Source organism: Camelus dromedarius, chromosome 14 (genome assembly GCF_036321535.1).
Source record: "Camelus dromedarius isolate mCamDro1 chromosome 14, mCamDro1.pat, whole genome shotgun sequence".
NCBI lineage: Eukaryota > Metazoa > Chordata > Mammalia > Artiodactyla > Camelidae > Camelus > Camelus dromedarius.
Window position 1 is genome coordinate 37,270,263 of NC_087449.1, and position 20,410 is coordinate 37,290,672.

At 54.1% G+C, this 20,410-nt stretch overlaps 1 protein-coding gene across 2 annotated transcripts; it reads left to right on the forward strand.

The window, feature by feature from the left end:
• The first annotated feature begins 14,524 nt into the window (after nucleotides 1-14,524).
• PDZK1IP1 (PDZK1 interacting protein 1) lies at nucleotides 14,525-20,028 on the forward strand. Of its 2 annotated transcripts, none has more exons than XM_010984714.3 (5): nucleotides 14,525-14,677; nucleotides 15,334-15,507; nucleotides 17,512-17,620; nucleotides 19,035-19,130; nucleotides 19,663-20,028. In XM_010984714.3, exons 2-5 carry the CDS (start codon nucleotides 15,441-15,443, stop codon nucleotides 19,730-19,732), a joined length of 342 nt encoding a protein of 113 aa, XP_010983016.2. In that variant the 5' UTR covers nucleotides 14,525-14,677; nucleotides 15,334-15,440; the 3' UTR covers nucleotides 19,733-20,028. The 2 variants fall into 2 exon arrangements, with proteins under 2 accessions (XP_010983016.2, XP_010983015.2); XM_010984713.3 differs by lacking the exon at nucleotides 14,525-14,677 and adding an exon at nucleotides 14,984-15,106.
• Nucleotides 20,029-20,410: the final 382 nt, after the last annotated feature.

Consider the following 20,410-nt stretch of genomic DNA (forward strand, 5'->3'; position numbering starts at 1 on the left):
CCAATCCTTTCTTTCGTTCATTTAACAAATATTTATTGAGCCCCCACCTCGGGCGAGATATTACTTAAGTACTGGGGGTCTAGCAGTGAAGGAAACCAAGATCAATCCCTGTTCTTATGTCGCTTAAATTCTAACAGGGAGATAGTAGCCACACCGACACACGCAACCATGATGAATGTGTTGACTGTACAGTAACTTAGAAGGTGGTTAGTATTAAGGGGAAAAGATGTGCTGGTTGGGGGAGCTCCAGGGGCCCATGGATCACTTTGGGGAAGCCTTGCCCATCCTGCCAGGCTCTGATCTTGTCCTTCCCTGTCCTGGGGTGCTTCCCAACAGTAGCCAGTGGGGCAAAGGCATGCCAGTGCTTGAGGATGCTGCTCTGGCCTGGAGGGAAGCTCCTTGACTTTTGGGAGATGTGAAGTGTGCTTCTCACCAGCCCAGCACAAGGAGGTCCCCGGGCAGATAGATGGTGAGACTTAGTCCTCGGGTGGGGAGACCAGTGGGAGTGGATTGTGGGTCTTGGTGATGGTGGTGGGTGCAGCCACCCACCTGGGGAGTAGCATGGTGAGGGGACATGAGAGAGAGAGAGAGAGAGAGAGAGAGAGAGAGAGAGAGAGAGAGAGAGAGAGAGAGAGAGGGCTGGGCAGTCAGAGGCGTAGGAGAACCACTGGAGAGTGTGAGAGTGTGCTATTTCAGAGGCTAAGGCCAAAGAGGGTTTGGAGTGGAGGAAGTGGTTAGCTGAGCCCAAGGCAGCCAAGAGGGCAGGCAGAAAGGCCTGCAAGTGCCGACTGGATTTGGCAACGTGGAGGCCAACAATGACTTTGGTGAGAACGGCAGCAGGGGAGGGGTAGAGGCAGCAGCCTGACTGTCATAGACACAGAATCAGAAGGGAGGATCACCCATTTCCAGAAGGACATTTCCCCGAAGAGGGCGAGGCAGTCCACGTCCAGAGAGTTTAGGAACAGCTCGTCTGCCCGGTTGCCACCAGGCAGAGACTAGGAGGCGATTGACTCCCAGGCTAGCCGAGTCCTTGGGGATCGTCTGGGCTGGTGCCCAGTCTCCAGATGGGGAGACTGAGGCCAGAGAGGAAAGGAATCTTCCCAGGGCCACATGTCCCATGAACAGTGACAGCAGTGGCAGGCAGGTCATGGCTGGGCCTCCTGCCTCCCAGGTCATGGGGAAGGACTACTGTGGGGCCTAGCCTGAACAGCCTGCTAGTCTCTCCAGCCTCATTTCTCACCACCCCGCACTTCAATTTCTTTGCTCCTATCGTACTAGCCCTTCTGGTCCAGGGCGCAATGTTTTTTAACTGTCTGGTTTTTGCACTTTGGGTTTTAATCCATCCTCTGTTCCCATTCTCCATTCATCTGGTTAACTTGTCCTCAGCATCCAAGAGGCTGTCCTGACTCTGGGCTCAGCTGCCCCCTCCGTGTCTGTGCAGGCCTTCCTTCACTCTGCTGTCTGACGTTTGTCCTTTTGTCCACTTACCCTCTAAAACACATGCTCCTTGAGGGCAAGGCTATGCCTGATTTGTCTCTTCGCCTCCAGTGCCCTGTGTCAGACCCGGCACGGGTCCCTTTCTACCTTGGCTGCATGAAGAGGTTGCCCTGCATGGAATTTCCCAGCTCGGTGTTGAGGCCAGTGTGAAATGAAAGGGTGGATGGGTTGGATGGGTGGGAGGCTGGGTCATTCCTGCCAAGATGCCTAAAACCATAGTCCTAGGATGGCCAGGGGCAGACAGACAGCTCTGCCACTGGGCTGGCAGAGGGCCGTGGGCTGCTTTGGTTGGTGGGTGCAGAGGGGGATATGAGCTTCCTCAGGCTGGGCCCCTGCAGCCTGGTTATCATACTGGACCTGGGTGGGTGAGGAGGGGGTGATGACAATCAGGAGGCTGTTTATCTGGTCCACTCATAGCAGCCTTACCTCCTCATGCTGCCCATTCCCCTCGTCCCAGCTTGCAAAACAACTAACTGTTCTCCAGGAGCTAGCCCTCCCCCTCTGGTGCTTGTGACCAGCCTGCTGGGGACAGGCCATGGTGCTGGCACAGTGTCCAGCAGTAGAGGCTCAGCCGTCATGAGTCAGAGTAAGGAGAGGAGTCAGTCAAGATCACCCAGGCACCTTCTCTGTTGTCCAGGGAAGGAAATGAGACCTAAAGAGGGCATGGGCTTCACCAAGTTTACGCAGGATTTGAATTCAAGTCTGAGTCCAGAGCCAGTGCTCATGGCTGCTCAGGAGAGGAAGAAGAAACAGCCAACAGGTAATTATGCTCTCAGAGCAGACGGACCTGCACTATGCAAGGGGCAGACAGCAGGCTGGGCTTGAGGACAGGCTTGGGGACAGTAAGGACAGTCAATGTGGTGTCAGCTCAGGCACAGAGAGGCCAGGACATGGGAGGGATTGAACAGGAAAGGCAGCTAAGCCACAGAAAGCCCGGCCTTTGGGGTCAGAATTACCTTGGGTTCCAGGGCTGCCACTTATCATACCTGCTGTGTGACTTTGGGTAAGTCACTTAACCTCTCTGAGTCTCAGTTTCCTCATCTGTTAAATGAAGATATTAATACCCCTCTTATAAGGCTGTCATGGGATTTCAAAATAATATATGTAGAGTGCTTGTGTTTTGTAGAAAGAGCCATTATTGCTGGAAATGGAGTTGGGATAGGGCCATACTTGGAGTGGCAGAAGAGAGAAAGAGGGCAGAGAGGGAGGTGGGAACATTAATCCTTCACAGCAGCAGGAATCCCTCTAGACCTGCCCCATGCTGGGCAGTGCTGGGGAGGCAGCAAGGGATCTTCCCCGTCCCTGTCCTCAGGGGGCTTGCAGGCTGGGTGGAAGTGGGATGGAGGGGAACAGATATAGAACATTATAACCCTGGAGGCCAGTACTGTGAGAGAGAGGCCCCATGACTGTGGGAGACCTGGCTCTGGCAGTGGAGGCCTGGAGTACATGTTTGCTGAATTGAAGGAGCCTGAAGGGGAGGCTGGGGAAGGCTTCCTGGAGGAGGTGCCATTTCCTTCCTTCTAGGTGCCTTTGTGGGGAGGCACAGGCTGTCCTGAGCCCCAGCACCTTCTCTCAGTGGCAGATGGAAACTGCTCCAGGGATGCCGATCCTCCCTCCTGGGGGCCCAACTCCTGTCCAGGCCCCCTAGGGCAGAGCTGGGCTGCTAGAGCTACCCGGTGCCCACCATGACGTTCCCTCTGGCTCCTCCTTTCCCCTCTCGCTTGGTCCGAGCCCTGCCTCCCTCCCCAGCTCCTGGCCTTCTCTGTCCTCACAATAACAGGATGTGATCCGTTCGAGGAGCGGAAGTGGGGAGGACGGGCAGTGCTGATAGCGCAGTTCTGACTCTTCACTCTCCCCGCCTCCCCTCCCCTCCTCTATGGACCGGGCCCCGGAGTTTGCCTCCTCTCCAAGGCCCAGTCTAGGCCTTTCTCTGGGTTCAGGAGGGATGATTTTGGGGTCTTCAGGCTTGACTCAGGCCTTAAGCCCATGGAGAGATACACAATGGCCCTCTGCAGGGCCTGCTTTGCAGGCCTGGAGACAACTGTCTGAGACACTGAGACTCAGGGATCTGGCCTGACAATTTCTGGGCTCCAGACTGTCTTCTGGTGCTGCGGGAGCCTAGGGGTGGGCAGGTGGGTCCTCAGCCTCCATATGGGCAGGGCTCCACCCACCCACTGCCTGTTCCTATGTGGGCTTGATCCAAGGCAGCGGGGTGATAGAAATCACCCAAGAGGTCCTCGCCAGGCACTGACCTGGCTCTGCCTCACACAAAGTGTGGGATGGGCTGCCGGACGGGGAAACTGAGGCTCCGAGAGGCAAAGGGATTGTTTAAACTCAGCATGAACTAGGAGCTAGTTCAAGCTAGAACCAGCTATCCTGATTCCCAGCCTGGAGCTCTGCCCTCACCCCAAAGCAGGTAAACCCCCAAATACTGCCGAAATCGCTGAGAGGGGTGCTACCCAGTCCCAAACTGAGGCAATCAGAGGAGAGCTCCTGGCTATACACTGTGAAGGGGAGTTTTGGTTATGTGTTATTCTGTGAGTCCCTCAATATGGGGAAGACACAGTCTCTCCTGACTCAGTCTGTTATGCAGATGGTGATCTGGAGAACAGCCCCCCGCCCCACAATATGATCCTCACCCTCTTCTTATCCCATAGCCACACCCCCAATCTCCCCGCCCCCCAGCCCCCAGCCACGACCCTTGCCTTTCTGAGACCTGGTGGAGCTACGGGACCAGGGTGGAAAACCCTTTCCCACCCCATGCCTGGTGACAGCCCAACCAGCTGAGACCCGGGAGCCCAGGGTCCTCAGCCCTCCCCAGCTCCCCCTCCACAGCCTGGGACCTGCGGTGCTCCTGGGTCCCAGGCTCTGCAGGATCTCGGGGGGCCGGGCCTTCTGCCCTCTGGCCGTTCCCACACTGCCGCCCTGGTCCTCCTCTCCATGCTCCGCCCCCTCTCCAGCAACCCTCCCGGGAACTGCCACATTCAATGGGCTATCAGCCTTCCTCATCACTCTCACGCCCCCCCTCCACCACCCCTGAATAGGTGGGATCCAGACAGATACAGGCACTCCCAGCCCCAAGCCCCCAAGCAATCTCTCTCAGGACCTCCTGAGACCTCAGAGCTCTGACGCCCACTACCTGCCTTCCACGCTCAAGACTCTGGTCCTGAGGCTGCGATCCCATGTTCCACAATGGTGCGTTCTAGAGCAGCGGTCTAAACTAGGGGCGCCATGCCATGATGGTCCTGGTCTGCGCTAAGATTCGACCCTGTGAGTCTAATGACAGGTAGACGTTGAGGTCTGTGAGATCCTCAGATTCTGTCACCTAGGAGTTGTCATTCGGGGATTGCACGATTCTGCTTTGGATGATTCCTGGACTCCCTGTGGCTTTTTGGCAGCTGCAGTAGATTCTGAGGCACAATGCAAGGAAAGGCTTGTGAGACAGGCAGAGCAGGGCGAGGGTTGCCTGGCTTGGTTATTTTTTGAGGAGGGTGGGGGCAGGGTTGGCCACAGTGCCCTTCAGGGTCCACATCTGCTCGGTTGGGGCTCAGCCAAAGCTGGGCTGGTGGTCCAGTTGCCCGGCTGCGGCTGCGCGGAGCGGGGAGCCAGGCCGGCAGGCTTTCTGTATCATGCTAATGAGGGCAGTGGCAGGCGAGGAAGGGGAGGTACCGCTTTTGTCTTGCACTTGTCCTTGCTGGAGGGTCCTCAGAGAGAGACAAGGGGCCCTCCTCAGACCCGAGTGCCCGCGATTAGCCTGCCATCACTCACTTTGATGGCTCCCAGTGCTCTGGGGGTGTGGATAGAGTTTTGGGGAGGGAAGGGGGAGCAAGAGTGTTCGTGTGTGCCTCCCTGTGTTTTCCAGGGAGTGTCCTAAACAATCATGCTAATTTAAGATCCCAGGGAAAAATATGGCCCCACTATCTCTCCTCTATCCTCTCTTAAGGGCCTGTTGAGCACCCAAAGTGTTCCACATCCATCATCCCTTACTTTCCCACCTCTAGGTCTTTGTATAAACCTGAGATGCCCTCTCTGTAGTCTCTCACCCCTAGTAACAGTTCTCTGATGCACAAATGGATCATTACTTTCATTTTATTATTGGGATTTTCAAATATATATGAAAATTGACAAGATCATATAATAAATGGCACAAATCCATCACCAACTTCAATAATCATCCACGTGGGTAAATTTGTTTCATTTATACTGTCATCCCTCCCCACACTTCCTGTCCTTGAAATGGATTATTATGAAGCAAATCCCAAACATGTTATTTCATCTGTAAATCCAGTTAAAATCTTTATTAGTTGACTAAATTAAAAATATCTGCTGAACGTGCACTCTCTGGTTGAGTGCTACATTCTGGTAAAGTCCTACTCATCTGTCAAAGCTCAACTCAAATGTCACCTCTTTCTGGAAGTCTTCCCTGATTCTTTCCTTTCCCCAGGGAGGTGGGGTTCTAATTGTATACCTCCTTCACAGAATTCATTGCTTTTTAATAATTGTTTTGTTTAGTATGTGAGGAGGAAGTATAAGGCATATTTAAGAGATTTAGAATCAGATAGGTGTGGGTTCAAGTTCTGGATCCCTCTACTTTCCAAGTTTAACTTACTTGAACCTCAGTGTTCTTGTCAGTAAAATGGGGAGATAGCACTCACTCACTTCATATTGTGAGGATTAGATGAGCTATGAATCCCAAGTGCCCAGCACAGTGCCTGACTCACCGTAAGCATTTTTTCCAGAAGCGGTAGAATCACCAATGTGACATGTCTCTCTGTCACCGTGGACTGAGCTGGGGGGCAGGACCCAGGTGTTTCCTATGTGTGTCCTGGCCCCTGGGAGGCCTCTCTACAGGAGTATGGTAGGGGAAGCCTCTAATTAGCTAGAAAATAGGCAGACTGGGCTCTTCCACAGAGTCAATGGCCCTGCCTGGCCAAGGAAGGATTCTTTGGCAAAGAGGCTCTGGGTTAACTTTTGGGCTATTTAAGGGTATTAGTAAAAATCTGAAAAAGTAACAAGATTGATTTTGCCTTTTTAATGCACATTTACTTTGTTTATTTTTAAACTACAAGTTCTTTCCCTGCCCCACCCCCCAATAAAACATTTGTTGTTATAGAAAATCCGGAAAGAACATAAAGAGAAGGGAAAAAAATCACAAACTCAGCCCAGGTCACCAATAAACTTTTTGATGTATTTCCTCCCTTAAAAAAAAAAAAAAAAAAAAAAAAAAAAAAACAAACAAAAGAAAAAGAAAAAGCATGTTTTTAGTTTCCCAACGGTGAAATTGCATTTTGTTTAACTTCTGCTTGTAGCTCCAGCCTCTTAAAGTCATTTTCATTTTGAAAGTCTGAGTCTGACCTTTCGATAAAAGCTCCAAGAATGAAATGGTCGGATGGTTTGGGTGTGGCTCCTTTTAGACTGAGTTAGAGGTCGTGAACATGTAGCCAACAGAATGTCTCTCACCGCCCTGCTGGAGCTTCTGTTCTGAAAAAGGACTGGTTTGGGTCAGGGCAGTACAGCTCAAACACTTGCCACCCTGTTTAGATCTGGGTGCTCCTAACATTTACCAAGTATCTCAAACTACAAGATATTCAGATGCATTATCGTCCAACCAATCTGGTGCGGCATTACTGGGAAACAGAGGCTCAGAGAAGTGAAGAGCCATGCTCAGATGACACAGCTACTCAGGGGGTGAGGATCTTGACCCCCAGCTCATACTTCCTGGTCCCCAGGGACTCAATATTGTATCTATCCATTCCTCCCCTGCCCCTTGCTGTGTTCTGCTTCCCCCTGCAAGCTCACAGCTCCTGCTTGCACACCTCTAGTGATGGGGGGCTCACCACCTCTCAAGGTCATCTCTGCTATTATTAGACAGCTCTTTGAGACAGACTTTTCTCTCAAATCCAGCCTCTGTGTGACTCCTCTCATCACCCCCAGCTTTGTCCTCAGAGAAGAGGGCACAGAGCACAATTTCTCTCTCTGATCTGGGACAGCCCTGCCGATATGGAGACAGAGACCCCCAAAGCTGCTCCTTTTCAGGCTGAAAAGCCCAGCCTCTCAAAACATTTCGTAGACTAATGGTAAAATCAGTAACAAGGGAAGAAAAAAGTTTGAGACAGGATGAAATAAAATCAGTTACAAGACTCCAAAGGTTCTGAAATGTGAGGTATGCCTGATGCTTGTAGTTTGATCATACATAAAGACCATATGTGTTGCTTCTTTATTTTCCTTCAGTTCAGATGAGGATCTGCTCCCCATCCATTTAACTAGGCATCTCTTAGGGCTGGGTCCTCGCCTGACTTCTCACCCTTCCCTGTCCTGGCTGTATCATCCCTACCTAAGGCCTCCACCTCATTCATAAGCTGCTGAATTCTAAGCCTCTATTCCCAGCTCAGATCTCTCCCAGAAACGCCAGACTGACACTGCTAGCTGCATCCTGAGTCGTCCCCCAGGCACTGTCTGCACTGGAAGCCAGCATTTGCTTCATCGCTCATGGCTTGTCTCATCCATAACATGTGAGTTCCTCCAGGGCAAGGCTGCATAGCTACAGTGCCTAGAACTGCACTTGGTGCAGAACAGACACTTTGAAAGTTTTGTTAAAGGAATGAATGCATGCTCTCTCCTCATCCCCAACCTGCTGTTCTTCTAGTATTCTCTGGTTTAAAAAACAGCCCCAATATCCAAGTGTTGTCCAAGATGGGGAATTAGGTACCACCTTGACTCTCTTCCGAGGCCCTGGCTCCCTGCATCCTTGTGGTCACTGTAGCCTGCCAGTTGTATCCCTTAAATTGCTCTTTGATCCTCCTACTTCTCTGCATGCACGGTTCTGAGCCCAGCCACACCACCTCTCTCCTGGACCCCTCCCTCCCACCCACCAGCCTGCAACTGCTTACTCCTGCCTTATCTAACCCATTCTTCAAGCCGTGGTTGGTGAGATCTGGCTGAAATGCAAGACTGCCTATGTCACATCCTCACCTAAAACCCCATAGTGGCTCAGCATCATCTATAAGGTATGACCAAACCTCTTACAGGTCCTGCAAGGCCCTCAAGACCCCTTCCCTGACCACCCTCTGCTCTTTGTCCGGCCAGGCAGATCTCCCATCAGCCCCTCCTGCTTGGCCTCCTTCCCATTGGCCCTTGCCCAGCCTGGAAGGGCTCTTCCCTACCACTGTCCAAGCCCAGCCCTTCAGATCCCTCCCTGGGCCCCAGGGGAGCCCTGCATCGCTGCCCTGCATCTCCCAAATGTAAATCTCTAGCCTGGACCTCACCTCTTAATTCCGGACCTACATACCCATCCCCAAACCAAACACGAATCCTGCGCCTTCTGAGCAAGAATGGCCCAGTGCTCCTGAACCTTCCCCATCTCGGCCCACTGCAGCCGAGTAGACTCCAGACTCAAAACTCTCATGCCATCCTCAGCTTCTCTTCCCTCATATTCCAAGTCATGTTGCTTTATCCTCAAAATACACCTAGGTTCTGATCATGTTTCCCTGGCTGCTGCCTTGACCCAAGCCAGACATCTCTTGCCTGGGTAACTGGCCTTCCTGCTTCTGTTCTTCTGCGTTCTGTGGCCTTTTCTCAACACAGCTGCCCGATCACAGCTGTGCTCAAAGTCCTTGAAGATCTTCTCTTCTCTGTCTAAAAGCCAAAGTCCTTACAGTCTCTCACAAAGCCCCAGATCAGTAGCCTCGTGCAGCCTTTCAAACCTCCCCTCTTGCCCTCTCCCTGCATGTGCTTCCCTCAGCCACGCTGACACCTTCCTCTGTGCTCCTTCCCCAGGGCCTTTGCACTTGCTGTTGGCTCTCCTTGCCTGCAATCCTCTCTCCTCTGATGCTGAACATCTTGTTTCCTCACTTTCAGCTCTCTCCTCAAATGTCTCTTCTTAGAGGAGCCTCCCCTGACACATCTAAGTAAAAGAGCACACCCCTCCCTGCCAGGACCCCATCCCCCTGATCCTGTCTTGTCTTCCCTACTGCTGTGTGAAGGATTGTTCTATTTTTTGTTTGTTTCCTGGCTAACCCCTCTAGAATGTAAGCTCCATGAGGGCAGGGGCTTTGTTTTTTTCATTGCTATGTCCCTGCCATCTCAAAGAGTTCCTGGCCCACAGGAGGCATTTGTTGAATGAATGAATGAATGAATGAATTTTAGACTTAATACTACCTTTTCCACTTGATTTTGTATGGTAGAGGGCATCCTCATTTATATACTCTTAACACCCTTCCATCTCTTTTGAAACATTTGGTGCAGCAGTAGTTGAATAATTGTATAATGGAAGCGCTGTCTTGTTCACTACACTCTCTAGTCCACAGTAGACACTAAATGTGTGCTGAGTGAATGAACTCAAGCTGGAGTGCTGCTTGGGAAACTAACAAGAAGTAGGTTCTTCATGGAGGGACTGATCCCTGGGCGTAGGATTGCCTGGGACTTTTAGCCCTACCTCTCCTATTAATTTATTGTGTGATATTCAGTTAGTGACTGTCTCTTTCTGGGTCACAGTTTCCCCAGCTGAAAAATGAGGAACAAGATCACACTGCTAGGGTGTGCCTTTAGGCCAGGAGAGACTGTGATTCTAGAAATCAGCACCCGCAATGTGATTCTACTGCGGGCTACAGCCTACGGCAGGGGGGCAGGGCTGTGCTGGAACTACTGGGCAAAGATTTGGCCCTGAGACCTCTGCTGACAGGCTGGGCTCTTGGCATCAGGCCAGCCCTTTAGTTTCTTGGCAGAGTGAGTGGACAGCAGAAGGAGGTGATTGATCTTCACCCACTGGGGGGTCCTGGCCATAAATCTCACTGGCCCAGTGGGGTCGCCTAGGACCCAGGAGTCATAGCCAGGATGTTTCTTGGCTTGGCTGGCTCCAAGGAGTACTTTCTGCTTCTTTCAGCTCCTGGGCACTGGGGCCCTCTATGGGCCACCTGACCATCACCGCTAGCCCTGAGTCCCAGAAAGCTTCTGTCCAGAGTGTGCCAATCTTTGCTCCAGGTCTGACCCTGAGATCGTATGGCTTTGCTTTGTCCCTGGCTCGGTCAGGACTTCTTAACTCTTTTTGTGCCATGGGAACCTCGGGCAGCTTGGTGAAGCCTACGGACCCCTTCTCGGAGTAATGTTTTTAAACTCATAAAGTAAAATGTGTGGCATTGCAAAGGAAACCAACTACATTGAAATATAGTTATGAAAATATTAAAAATTCAAGTTTGTAATATAGTAACTTACGTGGACTTCAATGACAAGATCTAGTGGAAGTCTAGCCCCAATGACTGTTATGCTTCCAGAATTACGAGCATAAATGATACATCCAGATATCTGCAACAATTTTTTTTTAAGGGAGGTAGTGGGGATTGAACCTAGGACCTCCTGCATGCTGAGCATGCACTCTACCACTGAACAACACCCCAACCCCTACATCTGCAGCAATTGTATGGTGACAGGAAAATGTGACAGAGGAGCTATGGTTTGTCTTCATTCCTTATGCAAGAAAATGGTGAATTTCAGTTAGAGGTCAGTGAGATGCAGATGTCCCATGTTCCCCATGCACGTTCATGAACCTGAATTCTGCCCACCCGCCCTGGCGGAGGGATTGCCTAGTAAGCAGAGCCGCCTGAAGCAAACGCTGAGTCTGAGAGGAGAGAGACTCACCACAGTCTTAACCAGCCCACTTCCTCCAAACCTGATGAAAATACAAAAATCTATCATAGTCCACTAACGGAGACACAAAATCTCAGGCTTCCGTAGCTGGAAGGGCCAGAACTCCTGCAGAAGCTCCCGTTTGGGTGACCTGGCTCAGCCTCTGCCTGCATACCTCTAGGGCTGGGAGCTCACTCTCATCCGGGGGCTGGATGGCTCCAACTTCTCTCAACAATGGGGACCGTGTCTTGTCTTACACAGAGAGGAAGCAGATCCACAGCTAGAGGACAGATAAAGGTAAGGACCACTAGGGCTAACATACTTTATTCATTCAACAGTCATTTTCTGAGCTTCTGCTCCCTGCCAGGCCAGAGGTAGGCACTGGATATGCTGAAACTCACTTTCATAAAGTATTTCTTGGCTGTGTGCTCAGTACTAGCGTGCTGAAGTGAACGGACCTACTGCCTTCTCTCCACGGAGACAGATGTGAAATGAGTAAACACGTATATTAATATGTAATTGCAATTTGGGATAACAGCTATGAAGAGATGAATAGGAAGTGGGGACTCATGGAAGAAGTGACTTCAGATGAGGGAGAAGGGAGATCAAAGAAAGCCCTTTGGAGAAAGTGACATCTAAGCCAAGACTTGGAGGATTGGTTAGAGTCCTCCAGGCAAACAGAGGGAAGAGCGAGAGCTTGGCTACTCTTAAGAAATGACAAAAGGCACTGGGGCCAGATGAAGCTGGAAAGGAGGGTTAGGGCAGAGGGTGGGGTCTTCAAACCCAAGCTAGGAAGTTAGCACATTATCTGAAGAGTTGCTGGAATCCCTGAAGGTGTTTAAGGAGGATCTTTTTTGAATGAATTAAAAAGCCAGGAGCTCTCAGGCTTGCAGCAAAGACGTTAGTGAGATGAACTATAAGAAAGTTGAAAGAAAACGTTTTACTTCTGTGTTCTAAGCACCCTTCTTGAATGTGTCTCCCTGCTCTTCCTTGGGCTGAGCTCGCAGCCTGGACGCTTTTTCCAGGCTATCATTCTGCTAGGTCCAACAATTCAGCTAACTTTTTCCTAGCATCACCTCCGCCAGGATGCCTTCCTTAACGATTTAGACGTCATTGCTTCCCGTCAGCACAGCCCTGAGCTTGCCATGTGCGCCGTTCACAGCATCACTGTTTGTTCATCAGTGTCCACCCTCCCTTCCTCCAAAGTACCCATGGAAGGAGTCGGAAGTGGGGGGCTGGAGAGAGAGGAAGTTGCAGAACCTTCAACTGCAAGCTGCCCCCCCCCCACCGCCCTCCCCAATTAGTCTGGGATTGGAGCTGGGCACTGCCACCTGCTGGCAGTAACTGGAATGGCAGACTGGATAGGGTTGGGAGAAAGGAGACCCCTTACAAGCAGTGAAACCCACTTTGGCTTTTCTGAAGGCCAATCACACAAGATCTAACTGGATGGAGGGCCTAGGGGGGCCTGATGACCTCGGGTGGCAGAGCTGGGCTGGTAACAGGAGGGAGGAATGAGCATTGATGGAACAGTGGCTCAGAGATGAGGACACAGTGTCCAAACCCACAGGGCTGCTGAGGCCAGAGCCCAGATCTTGGCCCCAAGCCAGACCAGTGGGGTTGTTACCCCCACTGTTACCATGGGGACCCAGGGCTGTGTCCATACAGCTGGGGAGATGACCCTCCTCAGCTGGATGAGGACACCTAGAGAGCAGGGACCAGCCTCAAAGCCAAGTGTCCACCCAACCCCCCTTTTCCGGAACAACTTGTTTTGCTCTGAAGCTTGGGACTTTGACCTGGGAGGTGTTTTTCTCCTGTTGGTCACCTGATGTCCTTCCTGCTCTCCCCCCTCCCCCACCACCCCCAAAGCTTGGCCCAGGGAGTCCTTGTCCTTCCCTGTGTTCTATAGGGAAGGGGGGATGCTTGGATGAGAGAGGCGGGAGCTGGGACTTGGGGACTGATGCGAGAGGCTGGGCTGCTCTGGGGAGGCACTGGGTGAGGGGGGTCAGAACAGTCACTTCCCTGCCTATGTCTTCTTGGATCTCGCCTTCTTCCGTTTCTGGGACACCTCGCTCTCCTGGGATTTCTTTCTCCTGCTCCATCCTGACTCCTCTTCCTTTGAAAGACCCTATTTGTTTGGGCTATGTCCTGGTCCCTTACTGCCTCCCTCCTTTCCCTGGCTCTCCCCTCTCCACACACACACACATATGCACGCGCCCCCTCTGGGGAGACCATGCGCTCCCATGCCCCAGCTACCAACGCTCTGCTACAGGCAGTTCCCAGATCACACCTCTCTACTCCAGACCAAGATCCTGCTGCCTTCTGGATGTTTCCTTCTGGAGGGTCGACAAACACAATCCATCTAAGCCTGTAGCTCACCATTTCTCCCAGCCTCCTGAAACCTGCTCTGGCCTCTTCTGAGGCACCACCATCCACCAGCTGCCCAAGCAGAAACCCAGGAGTCACACTCAGTTCCTCTCCATCTCCTACTCTGCACTCTCAGATAGTCAGTGCTCCAGCAACCATGTTCTGTCCATTCAATCCTCAGTAGGGCTCAAATCCACCCCCTCTGCTCTGTCCTGCTGCAGCCTGTATCCCTGGCTGCATGGCTGTTGCCGCAGCTGCTCCATGACCCCCTTTATGTACCCCTTTCTTTCTCCGTTCTGTGTCCAGAAGTGTTTTCTTGAATGCATATCTGACCCTGTGACTCCCTTGCTTAAAAAAAGACATCAGTAGATGTTTGTTAAACTCAACCCCATTCCTTGCATTCTGATCAGTGATTCCCTGGCTGTTCATTAACACACATGGTGCCTACTCTAGCCCAACTTTATGCCAGAACACTCTGAAGACACCAAGTTGGGGTAGGGAGGGAGAACAGGACATACACGTACCGGAGGCATCACTAACCCCTGAGCCAAGTCTCCCAGATCACCTGGAGACCCATGGTAGTGGGTACTCACATCCACACACACAGGAAGCAGGGAAGAGGCATGACATCTGGGTGCTGCCCCTGGCAATAGCAAAGGCTGCCCAGGAGGTCCTATGAGCAGAGTCTGGTGGCTTCTGGGCAGGGAGACTATGCAGGGCCTTCCAGCTCATGCCCTGGCTGCTGGGGACCCTCTATCTTCGAGACTTTGCCCCAGTCTGCTGGCTCCTTCTTTCTTAGCATCTCTGAAGTCAAAGTCTCAGCATGCCTGGCTTCCTGTACTCCTGGGGGAGGGTAGGGGTAGGAAGGAAGGAGACCCAGCATGCCCCTTGGCACCAGGGCCTCGACAGATACATGGTCATTCTCAGCTCCTGGACTCAGAGGCCTGGTGGGCTCCATGGGATCTTGGGAGTTGAGGGCCAGGGGTTCAGGGCCCCAGATTGGACCTTCCAGCTGGGAGTGTCTTGCTTTTGTCCTCCAGAGCAAGGCTGTGTTCACCTGCTTCTCTCCCTGTGATGGGTGGAGAAAGATCAGAAGGGATCAGAACATGTGTGTCGAGGGTGTGGCCAAGCCCAGATCCTGTCCTAGCGTCCAAGGACCACATCTGGGGCAAGAAGAGGAGCTGAACTGGGTCAGGTCAGCTGGGCTGGGTGGGGAAGGCTGGGGACCAGGACCCTCAGGTCCTCTATTGGGATCCCCAGGGGAGAGGGTAGACTTAGAGGGCTACTGAGCTGGGCCAGGGGTGCAGGGACAGAAGCTAGGATGTCCCAGGACTGGGACCTGGGGGTCAGGCTTGGCTGAGTGGGGACAGCTGAGGAGGAGAACAGGAAATAGGCTAGGGTCTTGGGGAGGGGCAGCTCTGACCTTTCCCTAGCCCCTGGGGTTTTCCCCATGCTCCCAGAGCCAGCCAGCACATTTCTTAATCCCACTGTCAGCCTTCCAAGAGGCCCCGCCCTCTGGGCTCATTCAAGGCAGGAACAAAAACGAGTCAGTCCTTTCCTCAGAGCCCAGCCCCACTGCCGGGAAGGGGGAGCTGACACACAACTCCGGGAGGCCTGCTTGGAGGTGAGGCCTCAACTCTCCCCACATCTCCCAGGTCCTCAGCCCCACAGTCTCTGAAGGATGACCATGAATGTCAGCCGGAGTGGGCTGGGCGCCCAGGAACCCAGGCCGGCCTGGCAGCTCATTACCATGGGAGGGAGGGCAGTTTCCCTCCACCTGCCTTCCTCCCTCCTCCCTCCTCCCTCCTCCCTCTCCTTCTTCCATACGAGCTCTGAGCTCCTCTCTTCCAGGGTCAGACGGAGCAAGGCTGATCTCAGAGACACCGACAGAGCCCACAGCAGCTCCAGGAACCCGGATTCCCTTGGCCCAAGGGGAGGCCCAGGAGCTGCCTGCAGCCATGTCAGCCCTTGGCCTGGCCATTCTGGGCCTGCTGGCGACAGTGCCACCTGCCAGCTGTCAGCAAGGTAGCAAAGGCCGGGGCCAGCCTTGGGGGCTGTGGTGTGGAGAGGGCCAGGCTGGGTGCTGGGAACCCAGGGGTAGAAGGGGTGGTCTTCTGGTCCATCTCATCACCCTTGGCTGGGAGGGGGAGCAGGGACTGGGGTGGCCAAATGAACCTCCAAAGACAGACACCTCTGAGCCAGGTTTCTGTCTGTGACTTGCTTCCCACAAGTGAGAAGTGGGAGAAGCAGGGGGAGATGTTGGGTCTGGGTTGGGGAGGGGGTGGAATTGCCCAAGAGGTGGCTGGATCCTGAGGACAGAGGGTTGGAGACAACAAGGAGGGTGGGAGTAGGGCCTAAGCCACCCCACAAGGGTAGGCTTGTTTCAGGGACGGGCAGTGCTGTTGGGGGTTTGCCCATGGCTTTGGCCTAAGTCTTGGTTGTTTCAGCTTCCTACCCAGTAGACAATGCCCCAGTGTAGCCCCCTCCATGCGCCTGAGCTTTTTCTCCAGCTCCGCCTCTGTCTTGCTGTGTGGCCTTGAGCAAATCACTGCCCCTCTCTGAGACTCAGTTTTCTCATCCATAAAATGAAGATAATAAACCTGCCCTGCCCACCTCCCAGCGCAGCTGCCATGCAGGGGTGGGGGAGGGCTTCACACCGGTGAGGCACCACACCCACCATCTGGTGTCTGCCCTGCTCTGTGAGGCTGCATTTGCAGCCAAAGTCTGGGGACTCTGCAGGTGGGATTTAGGTCCAGAGGGGGTTGGCAGAGATGCTTTCAGAACACCCTCTTCTTTGTTTTTTGGGGGAAACAAGGAGTCTAAAATACTGCTTTTGGGCAAGTATGGAACTGACAGTAATCACACTGGATATCTCCTGTTTCCCAAAGAGATAAGTGAGGTCTGATCTGGCCACAGAGAGTTTCCAGAACCCTCCCTCCTTCCCAACACCTGCCAGGCTCAGAGAGAGCTCAGGGAAGAGGCAAGGCCTCACTGCAGCAGGAGAGCTTTTGGGTAGACTCAGGGAAGGACTTTTGAGTGGGAGTGAGGCCTAATGAGGTTTTGATGCCCAGCCTGGCCCCTCAAGATACAAAATGGCACTAGGGGTGCACATGTTTTGGCCGGGAGGCAGGACCCTTGAAAAGTCTCCTGTCTGCCTCTGTCCCCTCCTGAGACATCTGCCTGCTACTATGTGTCTCTCCAGGGCCAGGCTCCCCGGGCTCACAGAGCACAGTGATATCCAGGGAGAAGAGAGCCCACCAGTGGCCGGGGCAGAGACTTCTGGGAAATCTTGAGAGTTAGAGGTGGTGTCAAGGAGCAAAAGGCAGAGAAGGAGAGAGGATGAGGCCTGACCTGGTCTCTGGCCCAGTCCCATGGCACACAGCCAGAAAGGGGCTCGGGTTTTGAAGCTCATTTTCTGGCCCCCAAGACCTGGAAGAGGGCTCGCCACTTTGTCTTGCTTTTCCAAAGATGTTCTGTCCCACCCCTTTCTCTGGGCAACCCTGGCACCCGACGCTGAGCGGCCCTGCCTGCCCTGCGTTCCCACGTCTACCCAATGCCAGGAAAGCCTCTGTCACAGAACAGGCTCTTCCAGATGCCAGCCCAGTCCTATTAGTTCTGGGCCACCCCAGCCTGCTGGGAGCTGGGGAGGAGGGGAGCCGCCCTCCCAGGAAGGGCCTAGGCCAGCTGTCCAGGGGGCTGCCCTTTGGTCCCGGGGGCCTAGGTACTTCCTGGGGGCCCTGCATGTGACCCACAGCAGGGGGTGGGGGCTGGGGAGGGAGAGGAGACTCTCAGGCTTGTTCCCTCCTTGGCCTCTCTTTCCTTTTTCCAACTCCTGTCTTCCTCCAAACCACCATCCCTTCCGTAAGCCTGGTGGGGTCAGAAGGGTCCTTGCTCCCCAGAATGTCTCTGGGCCTGGCAGCAGGCTGATGGCCTCTAACACAGCCCCTGCTCCACGGTGTGAGGCCCCCTGCCCTGTTCTGCACGAGCAGTCCCCAGTGTGCCCAGCCTGCCCCAATGCCCCATTTCCAGGCCTGGGGAACCTGCAGCCCTGGATGCAGGGCCTGATTGCCGTGGCTGTGTTCCTGGTCCTGGTTGCGATCGCCTTTGCTGTCAACCACTTCTGGTGCCAGGAAGAGCCGTGAGTGCTGCCTGGGGGCCCTGGGGGCTGGGCCGGCACAGGCAGGGTGGGCCCGGGACCACGGCCATGGGTCTTACAGCAGAGAGAAGGGCCACGGAAACCCCAAGTCCAGTCCTCTCACGCTGTGGAAGGGACACTGAGGCCTGAGGTCTCAAGGAGCAGAGCTCAGGCATGTGGCACCCAGCCCTGTGAATGCACTCACTGTGAGCTTCGGGGAAATGTCTTCTCTTCTTGGGGTCCTGGTGTTTCCATCTGGATAGTGGGGACAGTGGCCCATCCTGTGACATGGGCTGTGAAAACCTCTGGAAAGGAAGGCTCTGCCCTTCTTCAGGGTCAGCTGCTGTACCACACGTGGAGGGTGCAGAGGGGCAACGGGCAGACACGACTCCTGTGTTCACAGATGCCCGGACAAGAGGGAAGGCAAACATGGAAGGGGCCATCCGAGTGCAGGTTCTGATGCTAAAGCAGCTTATGGAGCACAGTCCTGGCCTGACTGGGAGCTAGGGGGTGGTCTGGGGGTGGTCAGAGAAGGCTTCCTATTATGTGTTTGCCCTGAAGCCCTGTGAGGAGCAGCGCAGAGGGGGAAGAGCACTGCAGCTGAGGGAAGAGTCACTGGATGTCCTGAGTGCTGGGCGGAGTACAGAGGTGGAAGGGGCTGGGCTGAAATCCAAGCCCAGTTGGAGCAAGGCTGCACAGGCACCCAGCTCTGCACAGGTGGCCTGGGGCCTGGGTGCCAGCAGCGGCCCTACACTCTGCCCCGAGGGAGAACAAGCAGCTCACGGGTGGCGAGAGGGATGGGGAGGCCCCAGAAAGGCTGCTGAGGGACACAGAACACAAGAGATCTGGACATGAGATGGGGACATGTTAAATCTGAGGCGCCCATGGGCTGTCCAGGGAAAGATGAGCTGTGGGAAGGGTCCCCATGACCCTCGTGAGAGCAGTGTCTGGGGAAGTGGGCCAGAGGCCACACTGCAGGGAGTTTAAACTTGAGTAAGAGGTGAGGAGATTTTTGTCGGAATTTTTTTTTTTTCCCTCCACTGGTCTAGGCTCTGCCTTCAGCGGCTGCTCCTACCACCTGAGGAAAATCTTGTGGAAATCTGGGGCAGACATTGAGTCCTCCTGGGTCTGCTTTGGGGTGGGGCTGAGGCCAGAGGGAAAGAGCAGAGGGAGGCTGGGAGGCTGTGGTGTGAGGCCTGAGATACACTTTGAGAAAATCTCAGGCCGGGGCCCAAGGCCCCCACCACGGAGCAGAGTGAGAGGCCCCATGGAGTGAGAATCAGGCTGCTGACAGGGCCCGCTGGAGAGGGGCTTCTGCCCTAGGGCCTAGAGAACTGGGCCTGACTGGACAAGGAGGAGGAGGAGGCCCGGAGGAGGAAGGGACCCAGGGAGCCCTACTGATGAGCCCCATCCCCAGGGAGCCTGTGAACACGGTCATGCCTGTTGGAAACAAAGCAGATGGGATCCTGGTAGGAACAGACGGCAAGTACTCCTCGATGGCAGCCAGCTTCAGGTGAGATGCTGGTAAAGGGCTGACCACCCTGTGCTCCAGGGGCCCCAGGGACCTCAGGACCAGGCACTTCTGAGAAGGAGTGGGCAGGAAGGATGGGGACTCATGTGGGGAAGGACTCAGTGAAGAGAGGGGGTTCAGTGTGGGGGAATGGTGAGCCATAGGGCATTGAGAGGATTGCAGGGCCCCCTGAGGACATGCAGCCTCAATTTGGGGAAAGGGTCCAGTAAGGCGATGGGCACTTGAAGAGGGGAGGGGCCCCGTGGGTGGATGAGGACTCATAGGAAGGGGTACAGTTGGGAAAACGGGCTCAGTGGGGGAAGGGGACTCTGAAGGGATGAGTGGGGGACTTGGTGTGGGGGAGGGGCTCAATGGAGGAGGAAGATGGGGTTCAGGGAGGTGATGCTGAGAGGCCTCTGGCCTCAGGTACAGAAGATCAGCTGTGGTCAGGGGACAATGCCCTCCCAAGTGCAGGATGGGGCAAGGAGAAGGGGATGGGGTGGAAGGTGCAATGACCTCTGTCATCCTCTTTCAGGTCCAGTGAGCATGAGAATGCCTATGAGAACATCCTGGAGGAGGGCAGGGTCCGCAGCACCCCCATGTGACCCCTGCCCAGCTCACCACCCAGGGCCCTCCCTCTCTGTACAGGAATCTGCAGTAAAGGGCCAACTCCTCCAACCCCCACACCTGCCCTGCCCTCCAGCCAAGGTCAGAGCTCAGACTATCGGGGCTGGGACTCAACTCTGTCTCTGGGGTCGGAGGTCTCCTACCCAATTCAATTCAGAAGACCCTTCTGAAAAGGAAGCTCAGCTCGGCACCTCCATCCAGCCTCACTGCTCCTTCCCCCTAACTGTGGAAATGGCCCTTATTTCTGTGAAATAAAGACATTTTGTACTTCTGAGTCTGAGGCTCCTAGGGCTCAGAAACGGCCCCTCAGGCTGCCAGTGGGGCCTGATCTTGCTTTCTGAATCAGGACAATCACCTCCCCAAGCCACTATCATGGTGATTCTGGAGGATTTCCCAGGCAGCCCTCTCTGGGAGAATCCCTGGGCCAGGGAGCTCACCCCTTGTTTCAGGCAGAGACCCTCCTACAAGGCCCCCTCCCTTGACCTGCCCTTCACAACTGCAATTCTGGGCAATCCTGGGCTTTTCTTCATGCAGCCCAACACCCTGACACCCCTGCCTCCATGTCACCCGGCATCGTGGTGGTTCACTCATCTCTCACCCACCCAGCTCTGTCCTCCTTCCCACATCCCCTCTGGGCTGGGCATCGGGCACAGGAA

Coding starts and splice junctions, on each gene's coding strand:
- PDZK1IP1 (XM_010984714.3), top strand. CDS start 15,441: ATGTCAGCCCTTGGCCTGGCCATTCTGGGCCTGCTGGCGACAGTGCCA. Junction 17,621..19,034: donor TTCTGGTGCCAGGAAGAGCC/GTGAGTGCTGCC, acceptor CCCCATCCCCAG/GGAGCCTGTGAACACGGTCA. Junction 19,131..19,662: donor TCGATGGCAGCCAGCTTCAG/GTGAGATGCTGG, acceptor ATCCTCTTTCAG/GTCCAGTGAGCATGAGAATG.